Below are 24,149 nucleotides of genomic sequence, written 5' to 3'. Positions count from 1 at the left end.
ATTACAGGAGTTAATGTATATAAAGTGCTTGAACAGTGCCTGGACACAGTAAGTACTATAGAAGTGTTTGCCGTTATTTATTTTTTAAAAAATTTTATTTATTTTTGGCTGCGTTGGGTCTTCGTTGCCGTGCACGGGCTTTCTCTAGTTGCAGAGAGTGGGGGCTACTCTTCGTTGCGGTGCGCGGGCTTCTCATTGGGTGGCTTCTCTTGTTGCGGAGCACCGGCTCCAGGTGCGCAGGCTTTAGTAGTTGTGGCCTGCTGGCTCAGTAGTTGTGGCACACGCGCTTATTTGCTCCGCGGCATATGGGATCTTCCCGGACCAGGGCCCGAACCCGTGTCCCCTGCATTGGCAGGGAGATTCTTAACCACTGCGGCACCAGGAAAGTCCCTGCTATTATTTTTTTAATGACCTGATCTCCACTCTCCTTTTCAATCTAAAACACTGTCACTCTGTCACAATCATTGCTGACAATTTTCCAAGCACACTGTGCTGTTGCACACCTCTGGGCACGTGTGCACGGGCATACACACACACATACACACACAGCTACACTTTTTAGATGACCTGGTTACACCCACCTATGTGTGGAACTCTTATTCTTCTTTAAACCCCAGCTTTCCTAGTGTTTCATAGCCCCCATCCATATACCACATTGTTAATTTCTTCCAATTCAGTGCAATCTCTGCATGCTGTAGTGTTTCTCCAGTGGCAGGCACCACCCTGGATTATAATGTTTATATGTTCCTCTGTCCTAACAGGTAATGAGCTCCTAGAACGCAGGGATTGTATGTTGCTTATTCCAAGCACCTGACTAAATACTGGCACGTGGTAAGCACCTAGCAGGCATTTAGAAAAATATTTTTTGAGCAAATGAAAAGTATAGACTATAATTAGGCAAAACGTAATTAAGAATATTTTACAATATAGAAAGAAATTCCAATTTGGGCAGATAGAGGAATTTAATCAAAATCTGGAGAGCCGCAGTTTAATTTCTAGCTAACCAGTGATGGCTGTGATGCCCCAAAGCCCACATGGTTAAGAGATCCTGGCTTTTTGATCTGCTGGTGCTGCGTTAAGTGTTGTGGGAGCGTAATCAATACACCACCTTCTCTTCTACTTTGCGGTCAGGTGGAGGGAATTTTATTCCACTTTCTGCAAAATTTCCCGGTGTCTCGGTAGGGGCTAGAGGATCTGAAGGTCTACCAGACCCCAGAAAGGCTCTCCTTTTTCGTTTACCCTAGGAAGCCACCACCAGCACAGCGCCCCAGCACCCCGCCGAGCGCGCGCGTCCGGAGCAGCTGAGCCCGGGGTGAGAGCGTAGACGCGGCGCCGGGCGTGGGGCTCGCCCCACCCCGCCCCGCGCGTCACGTGCGCGAGGATGCTAACTTCCCCCTCCTCCTCCTCCCCCGGCGTCTCCGCCGCCCCAGCCTCCTCCTCCTGGTGAGGGTGTGCGAGGCAGACCGAGCGAGGGGGACTGAGCGGGCGGGCGCTGCCAGAGCCCGCAGCCCTGGCGCCCGCCGCCGCCGCCCGGACCTCCGCCGCAATATGCCGCCGCGGCCCTCCGGCTCTCGGCCATGGCGAGGCTCAGCCGGCGCGTCCCTTGCACCCTGCTCCTCGGCCTGGCCGCGGTGCTGCTGAAGGCGAGGCTGGTCCCTGCGGCCGCCAGAGCTGAGCTCAGCCGCTCCGACCTCAGCCTCATCCAGCAGCAGCAGCAGCAGCAGCAGCAACGGCAGCGGGAGGAAGCTGAGGAGGAGAGGCCAGAGGTGCCCGGGGCATCCTCTACCATCACTGCTCCCGGTAGGTCCCGGCAGCCCGGCCCTGCCGTTCCTCCTCTGGTCTTGCTGGCCTCCTCGCCGCTTCCCTAGCCAGATGGTTTCCCATCGCCTGCCTCTACCCCCCCCACCCCAACCCCCCCAAACGCCTGCCTGCGTGACCCGGATTCGGGCTCTGCTTTGGTTTTGGGAATCTGCCCTTTGGGTGGTGAGCTTTCTGGGAAGCGCAGAGCACTGCAGTGAGGTGGGGAGGGGTCGGGAGGGATGGGAGTGAGTGACTGCCTGGATTGATCTTTTTCTTCTCCCTCCCTTCCTGAATTTTTCCCTCCGCCCTGGGAATGATTGTACACACACACACACACACACACACACACACACACACACACTTCTCAAATCCTTTTAGCCTTCTGTTCTTTATCCTTTTCTCTCCTAGAGACTGAAAAATCTTGCAGTAGACACCCACACACCCCTTTTCACCATCTCGCTCCGCCTATATATTTAAATTTAGCTCTGGAGAAAAGAAATCTTAATTTATTTTATTATTTATTTCTGTCTCTTCTTATCCCAGGAATGGTTGAAGGCAGTTTGCAAGAATGCCTTCAGTATAATAAGATGAAACAAACCAAAAAAGAAATAGGAGCTTGTGGCTGAAGGAAAGGGAAGAGGAGAGGGGGCTGGATGAGGTGAAGTCTGTAGCGGATGTTAGTACAGCAAAGCCTGCCCCCAGAGAGGGGAATCTCCTTACTTGTTAGTAGAAGGTAATGAGGCAGATTCTCCACACTATTCAGCTGAGGGTGAGGAAAGCCCTTTTGGTATACGTGGCTGTAACAGTCCCTCAGTTCCTGCCTGTTTCCCCTCCATTAAAGCTACACCGGTAAGCAAAAAGCTGGATTATCCATATTAATAGCTTCTCCCTACCCCCCAACCCCAGTCCCCTTCCCAACTGTAGAAGCTGCCTGCTCTTTGGAAAGAAAAAAAGCCATCAGTTTTTTTTGGCAAGTGGGCTTAGGTTTCTGCAAAACCAAACTGAATTATAACATTTGTTTTCGCTTTAAAATCCTGCCTAGTAACGTTATACGAGATGCCAAAAATGAGATTTTAAAGAGTAGGGTTCGGTATCTTATTTTGTACTGCTTGCTCATCATCAAAGAGCAATACTCAGGTACACCAGCTGCGATTCCTGACACAGCCAGAATGATTTAATTTATCAGAGTGCTCTGAGCGTAGGATGAAATCACCAAAGTGTGCCGGAAAGCATGTGTTTCTGACACCCTCTCAAACCATTTAATAACACTTGAGCGTGGCTGAAACTCCTGAAAGATGTGCTGTGTGTGGTGGTTTTCCTACCTGGCTTTTTATAACTGAAAGTGCTAACCACAGGGTACAGGCGAGGCAGCGATTAGATATGCTGTTGGGTAAACTTAAGGAAATGAGAGATAGGAGAGTGATCGAGAGCCTGTCTTCATTATGAGAGGAATTTCATAAATGATGAAACAGAAGTCAGAGTGGTGATGGATTTTATGATTTGCAGTATATTTTTATTTCGATTTATCGTCTTTCTGGAATATTAGTTAAATGGGTTTTGGTTACTACCATATAGATAGGTTGTGATGAAGGTTACAAATAACGGAAATAATATGAGAAACTTCTGTATCCAGCGTATGTGTGAAAATACTTGTTTTCTGATATTTGTGATGTAATATTTTTGAAAAGGGTTATTTTAGGGGAAACTAGCAGTTTTTGTCTTATTTACCTATTAGATTAATGGAGATAAAGGAACCATTAGCCAACAGATCAAACTACAGCCTGAAAAGTAACATAAGATGACTCTTGCATTTCCCTCAAAAACTCTAACCCTCCAAGCCAGTGGCAAACAAGAGAGCAATTCAATTGACTGCTGTTTTAGTTACAGGAGTATTTGGTTTGTATAATGAAACATAACCTATAAACAAATGAACTTAAAATGTTCCTCTGAGCACATTGTGATCTCTAGGTTGAACTGGTCTTCCTGCTTCAACCTTTGTTCCTCTGTCTGTTCTCCTCACACAGTTAGTGATTTTTTTTTTTTTTTTGCGGTACGCGGGCCTCTCACTGTTGTGGCCTCTCCCGTTGCCGAGCACAAGCTCCGGACGCACAGGCTAGGCGGCCATGGCTCACGGGCCCAGCAGCTTCGTGGCATGTGGGATCTTCCCGGACCGGGGCACGAACCCGTGTCCCCTGCATCGGCAGGCTGACTCTCAACCACTGCGCCACCAGGGAAGCCCTAGTGATTTTTTTTTTTTTCCTAGTGATCTTTCTAAAAACATTAAATAGGATCATTTCTGCTCACAGCCCTCCAATGGCTTCCCATCTCCCTCACACTAGATGCCCAGACCCTGAAAATGGCCCACAAAGGCTGAGATCCTCTGTGGCCCTCTCACTCCCGTCTCCCTCAGCTCTGACACTAATTCAGCGCTGGGGCCACACTGGCTCTTTGTTTCTTCAGTTTGCAAGTGGGTTGTGGTGTGGGGCCTTTGCACTTGTCATTTTCTCTGCCTGGAATTCTGGACCTTCGATTCTTCAGGTTTGCTCCAATCACGCTAACAGAAGCCTTTCCTGACAGCTGTATTAAATAGCCATCTGCATGCCCTTTCCTACTGATTCTCCTCCATGGCACTTACTATCCTCAGCCCTTCTTGTAAGCCTATCTCCCCTTACTAGAATGTAAACTCTCTGAGGGCATGAACTTTGCTTTGTTCATTATTACATTGAATTATTACATATATTTCTAGCACCTAGAAGAGCACTTGCTACTCATAGGAACACATATTTTTGAATGAATGAATGAACAAAAATGCTGGCATCAAGGATCTCCTTTACTTTATGAGTATTTGTTATTGCACATCTTGTGAAATTCATTGGAATTTAGCAGGGTCATATAAACAAAGAAATGTTAGGTAGAAATATTTGTAAGTGGAGGTTAGAAAGTATATATATTTTAGACTTTTAATTTTAGCTTATTTCAGTGTTTATCTTATGTTCACTACAGAGAACTGCTAGATACAATACTTAAGTCCACTTTTTAGGTTCTGTCAAGGAGATTCTTTACCCAGGTGCACTTATAATCCTCTTATGGGTATTAACATACCTTTAAATAGCTCTAGGAGGGTATTAACATACCTTTAAATAGCTCTGACTGAGCTTTAATTCATTCTTTGCCTCTGTGTGGTGCTTCTGATTCTTTGGACATGTTTTGTGAAAAGCTATAGGACTTTTCTCAGGCAATATTTAGAAAACTAATAAGACTTGTTTAGTGACTGATACATGATTGAGCCTCATAAGTCCATAGTAGAGAAACTGACTGCTGACTCTGGTTACTCTGGATTTTATTATTTTGAAAATTTATGTCTCTTCATATAAGAAAATGAGGTTAAAAGAAGTTGAATATGAGATTTTAAAAAATCAGGATGTAAAAAAAGTAAATTTTCATTTTCTCATTAACTTCTAAAACACCATCCTCAGAGAGTAATGAGAATAAAGACTAAGGTTGAGATCTGTTTTCTCCGGTGTCTGCAGCAGCTCTGATTTCTCCATCTGCACCAGTATTTGTTAGAAATAAATATTCGAGGGATGAGGGAAGAATTAATTTGGGGGTTGGTGGTAGCTGAGACAACCATATCATATTCAGTCTGATGGCCCATTAGATGGGAGGCATGCTGGGGATGGGGGCAAGGGGAGCTGGAGAAAATAACAAGCTCCATTTCAAATTCTCCATGCGAAGCACAGACACTGGGGATCTCCGTGGATTTTTATAAAAGTCTTCTGAATACAGAGAAAGCCTCTTGAGGGATATATTTTCACAGTATAAACATTTTTGATTGTACGTTTCACTGATCTATATTTTTAAACCTTTTACCTTGGAAAACGTCAAATATATAGAAAGTAAACAGGATAGTATTAAAAACAGCCCATACCCATTACTCAGCTTTAACAATGATCAAATTCTGCTGTGACTGTTTCACTCACACCTCCATCCATTTCCATTATGTGGGATTTTTGGGGGGAGCGGGGAGGTAAAATGTACATACATTAAAATGTACATACCTAAACTGTACTCCTTTTTTTTTTAACAATAAACTATAGTTTATTGGGTGGGGAAAGTGGTGTTTGATTTACAGAGTTGCCACATTATATATATATATTTTTAAATATTAAAAAAATATATATATATATATTTTTTTTGCGGTACGCGGGCCTCTCACTGTTGTGGCCTCTCCCGTTGCCGTCCGGATGCGCAGGCTCAGTGGCCATGGCTCACGGGCCCAGCCGCTCCGTGGCATGTGGGATCTTCCCGGACCGGGGCACGAACCCATGTCCCCTGCATCGGCAGGCGGACTCTCAACCACTGCGCCACCAGGGAAGCCCAAAATATATATCTTTTAATTGATGTTAAAATTTTATTATCACTCTATGTTTGCCTTACAAAAATATTCAAAAGTAATTTTCAAGTGAGCTTATGATTATATACATTTTGTAAGTATTGGTTTAAAAATATCAAAAGTCATAAAATGAAAAAAAGCTGTAAAAGCTACTTAATGGATGTCCATACTTCAGATTCTGGTATTAACATAAACTGTATTCTCATGACAAATGGATATACCTTTGTAACCATTACCATATCAAGATATAGAACATTTATATCACCTTAGAAAATTCCCTCATGCCCCCAGGCAGTCTTTGCTCCTGACCCATTGACAACTGTTCTGATTGTTTTCGTCACTGATTAATTTTGTGTTTTCTAGAACTTCATAAAATAGAACCATATAGCATGTACTTTTTTGTGTCTAGCTTCTTCAGCTCAGTCTAATTTCCATAGGTTTCATCCATGTTGTTGCATGGATGTTCAGTAGTTTATTCCTTTTTACTGCTGAGCAGTATTCCATTGTATCAATTACTGCAGTTTGGTTTATCACTTCTGATGGATATTTGGATTATTTCCAGTTTTAGCTATTGTAAATGAAGCTGCTACATTCTTGTACTTTTAAAGTTAAAGATTTTTTTCATATTCTATGTAGCTGGGACCTACGTAACAAAATTTAAAAATACTGAAATTCAGTATAGAGTATTACTGTATACTTTTTATTAAATTCAAATAACTTGATTTAAACTTTGATTTAAGCAAACCTGATTGAAAATCTCCTATCCATGAAAGCATTTGTTTTGTTTTTTTTCCGTTCAAGGAATTTGAAAATCAATAGAGTGGGACTAGACATTGGCTGTTTTATCTAAAGTACTCGTGCTTTGAAGGCCGTATTCCCAGATGGGGTAATTATGATTTCTTTCCAGATTTTAATAACCAAAGGGAGCTATTTCTTGGTGTTGATTACAGGTTGAAAAACACATGCCATTGTGTTGAATTTCAGTCCAGTTTGTTTTAGTGGTGGTTTTTCAGTGTTCTTAATGTGCCTGAACAGAAACAACCAAATATTTTTCTGAAACAGAACTCTTCCCCCTAAGTATATAAATATTGAACTTAATTCTCTTTCAGCGTTCTGACTAGGTACTAGCTGCAGTATTGTTGTCATTCATTGACTTGGCTTAGTGTAATGTGTCTTAATTTCCTTTCCTCCAAGTTGCCTTAGCTAGGAAATGGACATAATATTTTCCATCTGCTATTGATAAAAAGTATGCTTTGGAATAGTTACCTGGAAAATTCTAAAACTATGAAAGCTATGCATTGTAGTGAAATACATCATAGGCTTAAGAAAACAGCTTCTGTTTGCTTTGAAGATTCTGTTTGGAGATGTCTCTTTAATTGCCCTTTTGTATAAGCACAACCCATATGTCCAAGACATATCAGATTCTGTGCCTCTTAAATTTTTTTTTTTTTTTTTTTTTTTTTTCGGTACGTGGGCCTCTCTGTGTTGTGGTCTCTCCCGTTGCGGAGCACAGGGTCCGGACGCGCAGGCTCAGCGGCCATGGCTCACGGGCCCAGCCGCTCCGCAGCATGTGGGATCCTCCCGGACGGGGGCACGAACCCGTGTCCCCTGCATCGGCAGGCGGACTTTCAACCACTGCGCCACCAGGGAAGCCCTTAAATTTTTTTTTATGACTGTCTATGTTATGAGGACTAGGCAGTATTCTTAACTACTTGTTGATAATGTCTCGGAGTATAATTAGGCCAGTTCACTTGGGCCTGAAATGAGGAATGGTTTCTGGGTGCCCTTTCATGTAGGGTAGAGGGTGTCAAGGAAATGGCAATTGCTTTCCATGTTAATAACGTGTCAAATCTGTGACCTAGTGAACCTAGACTGTAAAATGTCTCAGCAACGTCTTGGGCTTCTCTGAAGCCTTGAGTTGATAATGCCTGTTAATTTCTCCATGTTAAGTTTCTGTGTCTTGCACAAAAACCAAGATTTAAAATTAATTTTATTTATATGTGACAGAGATTTCAATTGTTATTTAATGTGGTTTTTTTTCTCAAGTAGGTTTCTATATCATGACACGAGGGTCTAATTTAAAATTAAACATTTGCCAGTATTATCAGTTATTGTACTTAGTTTAGTTTTGTTCCTATTCACTAGAGAAACAGCACTTAGAAACTATATAGTTTTAGTTCACTTGTTAGCTCTGCTAAAATTTAGAACACATATATAGCTAAGCCATTAGCAGTTCATATCTGTGGACCTAAATACTAGTTGGGCTTTCAGTGACCACTTGATCAGTTGGAAACTCTAAGAAATGTCCAGCCTCACCTGGGGCTCATGCTGTAAGGCCTTTGGCTTACCTCGGGGGTAAGTGCTCCAGGGATGTTGTAGAATTCCGTATTCATTGTCCTTTCTAAAATAAAATAAGACCAGTGTCCGTGGTTTTATTCACACCTACCTGTTCCGCCACTTTTTTGTAATAGGAATGTAACACAAACAGAAACAGGATGGTTAGATGGATTATTTGTTTTTTCTAATGGGTTAACTATAACCAGGAGTTGAATAGAAGCTGCAAAGGTCCTGGATTTTGTGACCCATTCCACCCTTGCCTGTTTCCCACCCCTGCCCCCAACTGCCAGTGTTTTTGAAAATGATAGAAATTAAGCTGTCAAAATATGGCTCTATATAGTTAAATGGATTATGTTTCTTCAAAACTTTAAACATGCTGCTAATGTTTTCATATTTGTATGAGTAGGATTTGTTTATAAATGTCTGGGTGACTGAGACAGGATTACCAAAAGAATATCCATTTACTGTAAAAATGAAGTAGAGGGAGGCCACACTTTTTGCGTAAGGGGAAAAATGTCACCAAGGATAATGGGTATAGTATGACTTATTTAATTATTTTACTAAGTAAAATGAACCATGTAAACCAGTAAAATGATCAATAAGTGTGTCATGAAGCTCAGATTATGATTAATTCAGTTTGTGTGCCTGAAGTTAAAAAAAAATCTATCTGGTCACTTACTTTTAAATGAATTGGTGTATTACAAATATTTGCATTTAAAAACAAATTACTTCTCCTCATAAAATAAGTACTTTGCAAAATATATTTTACAATATTTTTATGCTGTTAGATTCTGGACTTTTAGCAGAAAAGCTAGGATTTAATAATTCCCCAAATTCCAGTGTTTCTTTAAAGTAATCAGAATTTAAGTCTCATTCATAATCATATGCAAGAAAAGTATCTCTGTACTAATGTATGAAACAACTAATCTGATCTTCTAATGCTATTTATAACGAAATAATGTCTAATATCAATTAAAATATGCAGTAATTTAAAAAAAATAAAAGTTTTCACTTCATAGATTAAAATAAGACTTGGAATCATAGGCTCTTGGAACTGGGATGAGGTAGAAATGACCTCCTAAGTGCTTTGCTCTGGCAGTGTTTTAAAAGTATATAACATAAGCTGGAACACATCCACGTCTTTTCTTTTTGTTTTTAATCTGGTAATTTGTAAATTTTCTTTTTTTTAAAGACAGTTATTTTATTTTTTATTGAAGTGTCACTGATTTACAATGTTATATTTCAGGTATACAACATAATGATTCACAATTCTTAAAGGTTATTATACACCATTTATAATAATTATTAAATATTGGCTATCTTCTCTGTGCTGTACAATATATCCTTGTAGCTTATTTATCTCATACATAGTAGTTTGTACCTCTTAATCCCCTACCCCTGTCTTCCCCCATCCCTGTAAACACTAGTTTGTTCTCTATATCTGAAGTACTATTTGTTTTATTTTTATTTAAAAATTTTTATTGAAGTATAGTTGCTTTACGATGTTGTGTTAGTTTCTCGTGTACAGCAAAGTGATTCATTTATACATACACATATACTGAATAATATATATATTTTTTCAGATTTTTTTCCATTCTAGTTTCTTAACAAGATATTGAATATAGTTCCAGTGCTATGCAGTAGGTCCTTGTTGTTTATGCGCTACTCCTAAATTTCTATATGTTATTCCCAAATTTCTAATTTATCCCTCCCCCCGCTTTTCTCCTTTCGTAACCATGTTTGTTTTCTATGTCTGTGAGTCTGTTTCTGTTCTGTAAATAAGTTCATTGTATCATTTTTTTAGATTTCACGTATAAGTGATATACGATATTTGTCTCTCTGACTTACTTCAATTAGTATGATAATCTCTAGGTGCCACATTCACATCTTAAAAGAAATTGTGGTACCACCTGGCAGTTACAGATTCTGATAAAACTGTTACTTAAGGATAACTTGATGATTTTCTTCATAGCAAATATAACTAAGATAAGTGAGCTTTTTAATAGTTTTTCCCTACCAATGGATTCAATTTTGTGAATCAGAATAGTCAAAAGAATGTGCCTTTTAAAATTGCTTCTGTGCCATAGTATTTCAAATAGGAAAGAAGTCTTGTGAATCCGTAAAGCTTGGTAAATATAGGGTGTCAAGATGGAAAAGGTGAAGATTTTGGAGGCTCATAAGAAAAGAGAGAGGTAATATAATTCGCTGTGACAAGTTTGAGGGGAGGTCAAGTAAGTTCATAGGGAGAGAAAGTACTCACAGATGGTGAATCTTCTTCTCCCCTGTTTGTGTAAGGGACTCACTGTCCCTTATACCCTATATGGCAGAGGTTCTAGGGAACCAGTGGAAGGGTGTAGAGGATTTATGAACACCCTGAAATTAATTATACAATCTCAGTTATCTAGTGTTGAGATCATCTGTAAGATTTTCAAAGGAATCCTTGACCACCCCCAAAAGGTTAAGAAAACCTGCCATGGTTGATTAGACCTTTGTAAGTGGACTCAATAAGAAAAGAACAAAGGTAACGTTCAGACTCAAATAACATTTTTGTGTTTTCTTAACATGTGAGGTTTCTGTTATTGTGTACATGTGATGGGTAAAATTAGTAAGCGTGACAGCAACATAACCCGTCCTGCCAGAAGGCCTTAACCCTTGAAGAAACTGATTGTGTGGGATGCACGTACCTTGGTCAGTTCTTTCAACCTTTGGCTTTTCTTTCTTTTTTTTTTTTTTTTTTTTTTTTTTTGCGGTACGCGGGCCTCTCACTGCTGTGGCCTCTCCCGTTGCGGAGCACAGGCTCCGGACGCGCAGGCTCAGCGGCCATGGCTCACGGGCCCAGCCGCTCCGCGGCATGTGGGATCCTCCCGGACCGGGGCACGAACCCGTGTCCCCCGCTTCCGCAGGCGGACTCTCAACCACTGCGCCACCAGGGAAGCCCCGGCTTTTCTTTCAACCTTTGGCTTTTCCATTCTGTTTGTATAATGTCTACTAAAATGCAATAATTATCTTTTGATAAACCACATGACTCTGAATTGTTTTATATCCAGGTTTCATTATATAATAACCTAGAGGGATATCTTATACCTGAAAAAACCCTCTGTTCAGAATTTTTTGGCAGTCAACCCAGAAACTCTCTGCATCTTGGCTCTTGGCTCTTGCACTGAAGGATAGGGTCACTAAGACTAAGTTAATAATCTTAATAAGGGCTCTGATTACTTTGTGATTCATCCAGCCCCTCAGGCCTGATTATAAACTTCAATGCATTTTAGCAGATGAGGGCCTGCCCTGGTTGTTATTAGCCTTCAGAGAAGGCATTTATAAAAACCTAAGCCATTTCCCACCTGCTGAAACAAGTACTAATCTTTGGTTTTTTAACAGTTTGGGGGTCAAAATAGTAATTTCAGGCTACTGTGATTTACATCTGTGATTGAACTTGCTCTTTTCATCACCAGTGCTCTTCTCAACTTTCAGAATTAATATCATCGCTAAACTCATTGAAACTTATGTTTTCCTTATTTACTTTTTTTGATTCACACCTCTCCTGGTTTCACTAATAACTGACTACATTGGGAAAGCTAGAAGCTAGGAAGAGTGAATAGCAGAGCGATTCCTTGTTTTGAGGAATGGATTTATATTGCAAAATATTTCTTTCATTTGAAAGTCCAAATGGAAAAATTTGTATTTCAACACATTCTGATGTTCCAAAGATAAATAATAGCATGTGCTGAGACTTGGAAAGCTACAGCTTCAGAGAATGGCATGGGGGCACAGACAGGGACGTAAAAAAAGACATAAGCTTCCCCTGACAAATCCATCTTACTGTGGCCTTTGTGTTTCCTGTATGTAAGGACTGGCTCACAGACTGGAACTGTATGCAGGGACTGTATATGGGGCCCTTCATGGATCCAGCAGCTTAGAGATAGATCTGACAAAGGAAGATGAAAATATGGTGACCCAATTTACTCCCGTTTCTTCCCTATCAATATCCTTTGTCAGTAATACAGTCTCAAGTCTGTAACTCTTAAATAATTTGCTATGCAATAATTACATTATATTGTAAAATTATACTTAAGTATTATAGGCATAAAATATTTGATACTGTAATATGTAGGTAATTAAAATATCTTTATATTCTAAAAGTAGAAAAAAATTTTTTCCATTTAATTTAACATTCTCTCTTCTCATTCTCCTCTCTCACAAGGTGATCTCATCCACTCCAGTTGCTTTAAATACCACCTATATGCTAAGACTTCCCAGAGTGCACTCCTGAATATACCCACCAATTATTTTGACATCTTTATGTGGATAGATCACAGGTATTTCAGTTTAAGCATGTCTAAGTCTGGACTCTTCATTTCTCACCAGACCTTCCAGGATAAAAAAAAGTCCCCTTCTTATTTTTTTTAAACTAGGGTCATCATGCTGTACATTACCTTCCAGAACTTACAACTGGCAGTTTTCAGCTTTCGACCACCTTCACCATTCATCCTTCCTTTTGTTACTAAAAACCCCACTGTTATTAAAGTGCCCCTCTGGCCAATAAGGAGAGTTGAGGGTGCTGTCCTTGCCGCTTCCTCTACCTTCCTCTCCTAGTCCATCACCAAACCCACCAAGTCTATCTCCTAAATATTCCTCATCTGTTAACTTCTCTTCATCTTCACTGCCCCGGCTGTAGCCCAGGTCACTCTTAACACTCTAGTTCAGGTTAGCATATTAACTGGCCTCCTTGTTCCATTCTTGGTGCTCTAAAAATCCATACTCCAGTTATGGGAATCCTCCCCCAACACCCTACAAATAGTGTTTATTTTTAAGAACAAATTTTATCAGGCTTCCCATGACATTGAAAACCAGTGACCTATAAGGGCCTGCATGCTTTTCCAACCCCAGTCTCAGCTCCAGTTGAGTGTGACAGGTTTTGTACCTCAGGGCCCTTGTACAGGTTGTTCCTCTGTATTTCTGCTTGCAGTACTTCCCTGATCCATCCAACACACACACACACACACACACACACACACACGTACTCTCTCTCTCTGCCCTGGCTAAATTCATTTAAACTTCAGGTATTAGCTTAAGTGCCACTTCATTTAAACAGATTTTCTTTGGCTTTCCAGTCTGAGCTAGGTTCCTTTGTTAATGTGCTCTTGTAAGCACCTCCTAATCGCTCATGGTCTGTAGTTGATCTGTAGCTAGGCATCTATTCCATAATTCCATATTTGTCTTCACCTCGAGATTGGAAGCAAGATGAAGCCAGGCGCAATAACTGTTTTGGTTGGGACTGTATTCCTGTATAAATAGTTGTTGAGTGAATAAATGAATGACTGAATATAGATAGATAATTGTGCAGTTGATTATCTTCTTTCATCCCTAAGCTTGAGCGGGCTTCTCTAGAGAGTATATATATGAAAAGAATATTGTATAGGGAAAAGACTGTAAGACATGCAGAATGAAGTGGCCAAAGTATGCAGGTTTTATATAAAGAGCAATTCCATGATTTGAAAAAAATATACTGAAAGAGGAACTGGTATTTATTTGGATTTAACACATCATATGTTGGTTTATATATGGAGCTAGAGATAACATAAAGATTCCTACAGTAAATGATTTCATTCATTTTTTTCTTCTTTTTTTTTTTTTTTTAAACAAATCTCACTAATTGCAGAGAACACTTGGTGGGGACATAGAGAGACCACAAATGATAAGAGTGTGATAAGTGCTTTATTTGAGGAGTATATAGGAGACTGTGGGAACACAGGTTTGAGGGGAAATAATTTGGCCTGTTTCCTGGAAGAATGCACATTTAAAGTGTGTCCCAAAGTGATATAGAAAAGCAAAAGGAAATAATTTATTATTTTTGATTTAGGTCTATTTTTTCCATTTCTTTTGTGATTAACAGTATAATAATTCTGTTCCTTTTATCATCATTCCATGCTGTTAGAAAATAATAACATAGTTCTTCCACCGTTTCCTCATTTCTTGAAGACACCAGATGTGCCCTCTCCTTTCTAAACAAAGGGATTGAATTCAGGATTTAAACATAAGCCCCATTTCTATCAATTTAGGTCTGCTGTGAATTAGCAGTGACTGTGTCTTGCCTTTACATTGATATATAGCAGAAATAACTCTCCCCTGCCTTTAACAGTGGGGTATCACCACCTTGACCAAATTGTGCTGTTTTCTTAACATCTCAGTTCTCGACATGAACACAGCACAGAAAGCTGTGTCTTGACGTCTCCTGTAACCTCTCTCTCCCATCTGGGCCAGCCTGTTGGCCATTTCCCCACCCTATCATGGGAACAACTTGGCTTCTCTTCTTTCCTCCTTGGTGACCCCAAATTTCATTTCCACACCCCACCACAAGGCAGTGAGTGATTTAAGATTTATTTTGTTAATGATTGTGTTTGCACCATCCTAATTGAGACTTTAAAAAAATGTAATTGCACATAGCAGTTGCCTGGTTTTCTGCTTAATCAGAAAGAATATGAAAAATAATAGATAGGAATTTTATATATTCATGAACTTTTTCTCCATTAAGGTTAATCTAGAGGTGTACTCATAGCAAGAGGCCATTTAGCTGAAATTACCAATGCATGAGAAAAGTTCTCACATTTACTTGCAGCTATATACATTGAGGTATTTTTGTGGATATAATCGAAGTTTGCTCTTACCACTTTAAGGCACCCTATTATGCAGTTTCTGCATTTTTAAAAAATCCCTGAAATTCTGTAAATCTTCCAGGCTAGGGGAACTGAGACACTGAAACAGGTGGCTTAACAGGGGGAGCATATGGGCTGACTCTGGCTGTTTTCCCCCAGGCTCTAGCCCAGTGTGTCTGCCTCTCGTTCTTAGGGTGCTTGTGTGGTACGTTGTCTTTGGGTTTTCACGGACTATAGGAGGAGATTATACCACATAGTCAGCATATGAACTATATTTACATGGAAGAGGCAATATATTAACGTATTTAATGAAAGACATTGTCTTAACCCGACAAATCTGTTCCCTGCTTTAGACCTTATCTATTTCTATCCCTTCCCTAATCATTTGACTTGGGGAACCAGAGATCATCATTGATTCTGTCTTCTCTCTCTCCCACACTCACCTGTCACTCACTGGGTTCTTTTAAGTATTCATCACAGTCTTTAGTATCCATTCCTTCTGTTTCATTTTCACAGCCACCTTCTCAGTCCAGCCCGTTGCTGCCCTGCGCCCCATCTGTTTGGACTTATACAGTAATCTCTTAGGTCTCTTATTTTTTACTACTTCTAATTCAAACCATACCCTTTCTACATGTATCTTCCTGAAATACTACTTTCATTTTTTATGCTTTCATTATATTGTCATTTAAAATTTGAAGTCTTCTGTCAGGCTTCTACTTCCCTCCGAATTTTTAGAATGAATACTTTGAAATATTGTATACTGAAAAATTCAATTAGTGTAATGGGTATCCATATATCCTCCAAGATGCAATAGTTGTTAACATTTGTCATTTTTGCTTTATCTCTATTATTGTCTTTACACACACACACACACACACACACACACACACACACGGTATTGCAGAACCAATTGAAACTTAAATTTATACATCCTGACTTCTCATCCCTAAAAGCTTTAGCATGCTTCTCTTAAGATCTGGGGAACATTCAGTGGGCAAGTAACACTTTTTTTGAAATGGTAAAACAATTATTAAAAACTTTTAATTGAACTGTATAAACATCAATGAAGAAAAGGTATAGAGCTTCAAGTAAAGAATGAATGAGTAAATGAATCTTATAGATTGTATATAGAATTTTTAAGAAGGTTTCACTTTGGCTTGTTATATTTGTGCAAATAACACATTACACATCCACCAGGTTGTGATAAGACTGAGTTTTGTATAAAGGTAGCAATTTAGCTACATTATGCTACAAAATGGGAGGTTCTGCCAGGCTTTCAAGTTACTTTGTTTTTTGGTCATTTCCCACCAATCTAGGATCAATTCCCATTAATCAAATTTTTACTTGTAACTTTTATGGTGGATGTATATAGAACTGTCTGTCTGGTACCTATCTTCCCCTTTCTTCTGCTTATGCCGCCCTTATCCATCCACATTTGATGTTGGAAATGGTAAGATGTAAAACCTGAGAGTTGTCATCAGCCATGCTGCCCACCATGTGGAGAAAGCCTATGAATGGAAATGATGAAGCCAGTATTCAGAGATGGAGTTCCTGGTCCCAGTCATTCTCCAGATCAGCTGGATAGTTGCCATCCCTGTGGTTTTCTTGTACAACCCTTTCTTGTATCCATCAGTTGATAAATTTCCGTTTTGCCTCAGGAAACTCTGGTTGGATTTCTATAACTTTAGTCGAAAAAGTCATAACTAGCTTAATAGCTTAATATGTTATTTCCCAAGCTAAGTCCTAGCTCCAAGGAAATTTTAAATCCTTTGACTCTTTTCCCTCCCCGTTGGCACTGCCCTACCTCTTTTTTATCTCTAACTCCACCAGAAACCAACTTAGCTCTACTGTTTTTTTTTTTTTTTTTTTTTTTTTTTCAGTACGTGGCCCTCTCACTGTTGTGGACTCTCCTGTTGCGGAGCACAGGCCTGGACGCACAGGCTGAGTGGCCATGGCTCACGGGCCCAGCCGCTTTGCGGCATGTGGGCCGGACCGGGGCACGAACCCGTGTCCCCTGCATCGGCAGGCGAACTCTCAACCACTGCGCCACCAGGGAAGCCCAGCTGTACTTTTCTCATGAAGCTTTTTCGGTCCACAATTATTTTCTCTTACTACATCAGTCAGTCTCTATTTGGTGATTCAGTACTTGATAATATGGTGTTTAGAATTAGTCCCTAATTGTTTCTGGTGTGTTTATTTTGTCTTTCTTGCGCTTCTGAATTCCTTTAGAGCATAGATATATTCCTTCATTCGTTTTTACATTCCAGAATACCTAACACTCAGTAAGTGCTCAATAAAAGCATGGCATGTTGATTCGTAACATGCTATGATAGTATATATTAAGAGAACTATCTAAGAACCAAGGATCTTTTGTTATTCATATTATTCATTTACTCCTCATGCCTATCACGGTGCTAGACACAGGGTAGGTGCTTTAGAATTCATGTTAATGAAAAAATATTTGTTCTTAGATTTATGAGTTTGGGGTAAATGCTGATGATATTAAAATGAATTTGAGGATGATGATTTGAATAATACTTTATGATGCTTTAAGATTGTGAACTGTCAGTCAACCATGTACAGTTCTTAAACCCAGAGTACTTTGTCAGAGCCATTTTCTTTCCCTTTTCTATATTTTTGTTTCCTTTTACTCCTACCTTTATTTTTTATCTCTCATTAGCACTTAGTTTTGTCACTTTCTGGTCCGTGATGAAAAAACATCATGCCTCTCACTCCCGCTTCCCATTTTTTCTCACTTACATTTCCCCCTCACTTCACAGTACTAATTTAGATGTCCTTAGGTTTCCATAAAGGGATCTTATTTTCTCCGAATATTGCCCTCAGGCCTCTGACTCACAGAAGCAAATTTCTAAATCTACATTGCAAACACGTACATTTAATTAATCTAGTCCTCAATAATTATCAAATAAAAGTTCTGTGTCACAAAAAGCATAATAAATGAGGGTAGTCGTTAAAGATTATTTTTTGGCACTTTAAAAAACTGGGCGGGGCTTCCCTGGTGGCGCAGTGGTTGAGAGTCCGCCTGCCGATGCAGGGGACTCGGGTTTGTGCCCCGGTCTGGGAGGATCCCACGTGCCGCGGAGCGGCTGGGCCCGTGAGCCATGGCCGCTGAGCCTGCGCGTCCGGAGCCTGTGCTCCGTAAGTGGGAGAGGCCACAACAGTGAGAGGCCTGTGTACCGCAAAAAAAAAAAAAAAAAAAAACTGGGCGACTAGCTGAATTGCGGTTCATGATTGTAATTTTGGAGAGGAAAGGCCTTGGTGAGTTTGAGCTGTGGAAGAAGGCCTGTGTGGCTGCCCTGGGGAGAGTGAGATGAGAGGGTGGGGGGATGGGGTGGTAAAGGGATGCAGGGCTCAGGTATGGTTGGTTATGGCAGCACATTGGCTTCCGTGCACTCCTACTTGCTTCTGTGGTTGATGTCTTTACCAGAAGAGGAATCCTTCTAGGGTGCGTGGTTTGGTGGCTAGACCATGGCCTTTGGAGTTTGAGCAACTGGAGTTCAAAATCTGCTCTGCCTCTTCTTAGGTATGCTCTTGGGCAAACTAATTAAACTTTCTCTGAGACAGAGATAATGATACTTACCTTGCAGCATTGTTAAGTATTAGAGGTGATGTATGTGAAATACCTAGAACTTAACAGATACCTATCAATTACTGCTAGTATTAGAGATGATTTTTAGTAAATTAAATACTTCAGAGATATGAATATTCTGTCTTGATTTATATCCTATGGTGGTAAGGATTGAATAAGTAGACAGAAAAGGTAACGTGTCAGTTTTACCACTTTCTAGTAAATGAGGCTGGATTTCTTTTCATTGCTTTATTGCGTTTCCTATAAATTGACTCTAAAGAGAATATGTTTATATAGTAAGACGTATTAAAACATATCGTGGAATAAAATTTCTGTTTTTCCTTTAAAGCAACCTAGAAACAACATTGTCTTTGGAACGTTACCTCAAGCAAGCAAGCAAAATATATTTGAAAGCCAAAAATCAGAGGGAGGGTATTCATCTGTGAGCTTCATGTTTTCACTACTATATTGATTCCTTTTGTTTTGCTGAGAAGACAAATTGGCTCTTAAGAAAGGCTGAATTCAAACAGTAGTTTTTATTATTCTTTTTTCTGTCTAGAAAATCTTAACATGAGCTGGAATATTCTCAGCATACAAATAAGCCAATGGATACTGGCTGTGGTCCTTTGGAAAACTTTGTATGGAAAAGAGTGTTTCTTCTTTATGGAACTAACAGGAATGTTTTGCAGCTCGCCTCCTTTCTCTTTTTGCTAGCCTTGGCATTGTGCTGGGGAGTCAGATCTGTCCATTAAAATGGTGTGTCTTGAAACATTCTCTTTAGAAAAGAATTCTGCAAAGCAGACGAAATCTTAATTTATTTTTGAATACGTGTCTCAGAGGAGTAGTAAACTATGTTTCTTTGTAGTATTGCGGTTACTACCCCACAGCAGAGAAGGGCATTGACATCCTAGTGGAGCCAGCTGATTGATTAACGTTATTGATTAGATCTGGAAGATTGTGTTCTGTAAAATTCAAGGCTGATTGAATTCTTGATTGGTATGGCAGTTGCATCTAACCAGTTTAAAATTTTCTAATGTTAACAACATTCACAAGTAAAACAACATTTTAAGGAGTTTTCATTAAAAGATGGGATGAAAGAATGAAACAGAATTATTATAAACTACACATTAAGAGAAAAGGATTCTGAAATTATTTGCCATTCTTCTCGCTATAAGTAGGAAGCAGGAGACAGTCATGAATTGTAAAGGCCAAATAGGATTCATCAGGAGTTTACTGAAAATTCCTAGTCATGATGATACAGTTGTGTTCAAATTTAAGTAGTAAACCAGGTGAAGGTTTACAAAGTTCGTAGGACAAAAATAAATCAGAGCAAGTAGTTTAGGAATTATTTTTAGTCCACTTTGAACGTACATGGAAACAAAGGATTCAGCTATGTCAGACTGATTTTTTTTTTTTTCCTCTGTACTTTCAGAGCCTGGCAAGTGGCAGGAAGGCATTATCAACCCTGGACTTGTGTTGGGTTCACAGTAATAGCTTACTGAATGGTTGGATCAGTGGATAAATGTATGCTTCCTGATGGGTTAGGTGGAATTGATTGACCGGTGTGGCAAAGGCTAATAAGGCAGCTGTGTCTAAAGTGATGGCTGGCTAAATATAAGATTTGATCTCTACTGCTCAGTTCTTAACCTAAAGCAGCTTTTGCTATCTTCTCAGGCATTGTCATGAGAAAGAATTAGAAGCACTTAGTTTAGAAGCGGTAGTTTCTTAATCTATTAAGTCCAACAGTTAAAAATTAAATGATATACTGAAGTTCTAAGATGGAAAATTATTCAGTCAGAGAGATGGGCGTATAGTCTAAACACTCAACATCAATATAGCAACTGCAGGTGAACATTTATTATGCAAAGTCTCTTTGACTTTTTGAAGGAACTTTGAAAAGTAAGGTTTTTGCTCTCAAGATACTTAACATTTAATTGATGGAGAGGGCATAAACATATGTAAATATAATTTAACATAAGTTGCCATAATATGCCCCATTAAGAGTTTCAAAGTGCTGTGGGAACCTAAGGGAAGGAGAGACAAACTTTCAATCATTAAGGGACTGATTTCCCAACTGCTTATGGTTTAATTACCTGCTTTTTCGTCACCACAGTTTTAGAGCCTACATTACAGGGGGTGGCTCGAAAGCAAGAAGGAGAATGTTTTTTGTGCTGATTGTCTCTCAGTAGAAGGCCAGATGGTAGAAGGAGGAAATAGAAACTAAGATTTTTGTTTGTGTTTTTATATTTACTCACCTATTCACTGTAGGAATACATTTTCCCACTTCTATTCTGTTTTTATTTTTTACGATTTCATCTTAATTATAAAAGATTTCAAACATAGAAATATAGTCTATATAGTTTCATCACTGAAATTAATCAAATATTAGCCTTTTGCTCTATTTGTTTCAGATTTCTCTCTCCGTCTTTTTTTAGGAAATAAAAATTAAAGGTCAAATCAAGCCCCACTTTCATCCCCTTTCCCTCATTATCCAGAATTCATCACTATCCTGAAACTGGTGTTAATCTGTTTCAAAAACTGGAACAGATGTGCATACATATTATACATATCCTTTAGCAGTTTGATTTTTTTTTACTCAATATCATGTTCATTGTTGATACATTAACATCTCATTAATTCAGCTTAATTGCTCCATAATATTCCATTGTATAAAAAAGCCACACTGATGGGCAGTTAGATTTTATCTAGTGTTTTTTCAGTTTTCAATAAGCTTCAAGAAATATGAGAAAATTTAAAAAGCACCTATACTTTTTATTCAATATGTACAGTTATTTGTATTTGGTGCATAATAATTATTTAAATATGTATTCTGTTCTCTTTATGAAGTAATACTGCTTTCAAAGCATTCAAAATGAAAGCAATTCATAAGGAAAACGATTCATGTCATACCTAGTATTGGTGTGAAGGATGCGGTCTTAGGCTTGGAAGGGTGTTAGCAAAATTACTTTTTAATGTGGTAAATATTACTTTCGATGTTTGCTTAGGCCTGACACAGCATGCTTTGTGTCGAAGGATGAGACGACCATTCGGTATCTGAGACAAAAGCAAAATGCTGAATTTGTTGCATGCTTGATAGGGAGAGCTATGTTGGTCGGGCACAGTTTTTCTCAGTAGAGCAGGAAACTGACCTTACATGGAGGTTTTTGAGGAAGTGTTGAGTTCTGGGATTGGCGGGCTTTCAGAGGTGTTGTGGGATGACGTTGGCAGAGGAATCTGGCTTCTCCGGTGAGGCTTTTGCTGTTTGGGTGGCAGGGCAGAGGCACAGTCGCTGGAGTGAGTCTGCTCCCAATTGGCTGATGCTCAGGAGTGTTGGTCACTGAGTGGTTGCCTTACAGAGGGGCGTTCACTGAGGCAACTTGTCAATGTTTGATTGGTTAAAGGAGTTGCAGACCAATTCTGTGAAACTGAAGGCCCCTAACTTTGGTGCCCTTTCTCATGCTAGTCCTTCTTCCTGATGTGACCTTGAGTCAAGTCTGCATTTTAAAATTTAGCTACTCTTTCGAGTTTAGCCTCAGTTAATTCCTACTTGAAAATACCTCACATTCTCACTTAGAATTCATATTTCCCTTTTCTGCATACCTATAATACTTTGTTCATATCATTTTTGTATGCCTTTCCTGCTAGGTTTTGAACTGTTTCAGACCTGAAACTAGGTACTATTAAATAGAATAACATAAAAATTTAGCAGAGCATAGTTTCTGATACAAAGATGGTGTTGAATAAATAAAAGTTATGATATGTGCTCCACTGGATCTGGCATTTAACCTGATGCCTGGTCAATATTCAATAACTGGTTACTCAAGTGAATTTCATCTGGAGTTTTGAAAATATTGTGATGCTACCTATGGACCTTTCTTTCATACAAAATGCATACTGCTTTACCTTTTAAGATCTTTTGATTTCATGTTATTATTTTCACTGAAAAAAGAAATTAATGATTTGTTTTGCTTGAAATTTCCAGGCCAGTATATTGCCTCTCTGCTAATACTGTAAACTGCATCCCATTCAGGCTGTAGTAGTCATGCTATGGTCATGCTTTAGGCACTCGTTCTTCAAACACCTGAATTTCTGTTTACTGGTCAGTATTCCTTTCAGATGTCTAATTAAAGGGAAATTGCTACATTTTACTAAGTTGTCAGAGGAGCATTGGAGAAAATTCTGGTACTCATTCTGTTTAAATCTAACCACTGTCCCCACAGGGTGGGTCTCATCTGCTTAAACGAAATGCTGACAGTGAGTTTAAAACCCTTTTAAAAAAGCCATGCTGAAGCATGTATCTGGCAGGTTCTAAATAAGTTCCATTTTCTCTGTACCGATTTAGACATATTTTGCATGTAGAAAGAACAAGGAGAGAACAAGGAGAATGTCTTCTGAAAAAGGGAAAATGGATGTTTTATTAAGTCCTTTCCACTTTATTTTACCGTGAATAAAGTCTATAAATTCACCAATGCCATCCCAGAACAACAAAATACGTAGTATATGTTGGGCTCTTTCTCAGGCTATTGTTTGTCTATTTAGTTTTGTTCATAAGAAAGCTCTCTCAACCTATCAAGAGGGTGTGAGGGAAAAAAACAACAACTAACAGTGTTAGGAATGAAATTTAAAGTAGAAGGAAAATAGAATAAATGATTTCAAAACTTTACTGAATATTTTTCATGGTAACTCCCTGGGGAGACAGGAGCAGTCATATTGATATATTGACTACAGCAAAATAAAATATGAATACTCTTCTGTTTACACTATAATTGGTATCATATTCTGGAAAGCAGTTTAATAATACATATCAAGAAGCTTTAAACAGTTTATACATTTTGGCCTATTATTTTTCCTCCCAAGGAAATAATTGAAAATTCAGATGGAGATATATGTACATGGATTTTAATTAAAGCATTGTTTGCAAATGCGAAAAATTATAAATGACTAAACATACACTAATGGGAGAATAGGTAAATGAATAACAACCCATAGAATATTCTTCACTAATGAATATGGTAATTTTGAAAAATATTTAATAACATGGATACATGTTCACAACACAATCTTAACTGAAAAACACAGCATATAACATTCTTTATCTATTTTCTTTTTTCTTCTTACTATAATGCATTCTCACTGTAGTAAGTCACATCACATGTTGTATGTAGTAAGTCAGATAGTATCACCCCATGACCCAATTAATAAGAGTCAGTGTTGGGCTTCCCTGGTGGTACAGTGGTTGAGGGTCCGCCTGCCGATCTAGGGGGCACGGGTGCGTGCCCCGATCCGGGAGGATCCCACATGCCGTAGAGCGGCTGGACCCGTGAGCCATGGCCGCTGAGCCTGCGCGTCCGGAGCCTGTGCTCCGCAACGTGAGAGG

At 39.3% G+C, this 24,149-nt stretch overlaps 1 protein-coding gene across 2 annotated transcripts in view; it reads left to right on the top strand.

Annotated features, from left to right (window-relative positions):
* Nucleotides 1-1,369: 1,369 nt before the first annotated feature.
* FAM171B (family with sequence similarity 171 member B) overlaps nt 1,370-24,149 on the top strand; it is a 66,752-nt gene continuing 43,972 nt past the window's right edge. For both annotated transcript variants that reach the window (XM_032638412.1, XM_032638411.1), the window contains exon 1: nt 1,370-1,800. In XM_032638412.1, the coding sequence (XP_032494303.1) occupies nt 1,578-1,800 (223 nt within the window). In that variant the 5' untranslated portion in view covers nt 1,370-1,577. The remainder of the gene's footprint in view (nt 1,801-24,149) is intronic.

The sequence above is a fragment of the Phocoena sinus genome, chromosome 7, assembly GCF_008692025.1.
Source record: "Phocoena sinus isolate mPhoSin1 chromosome 7, mPhoSin1.pri, whole genome shotgun sequence".
Taxonomy (NCBI): domain Eukaryota; kingdom Metazoa; phylum Chordata; class Mammalia; order Artiodactyla; family Phocoenidae; genus Phocoena; species Phocoena sinus.
Note: the sequence above shows the minus strand (reverse complement) of the source record. Positions and strands in the feature narration are given on the sequence as shown.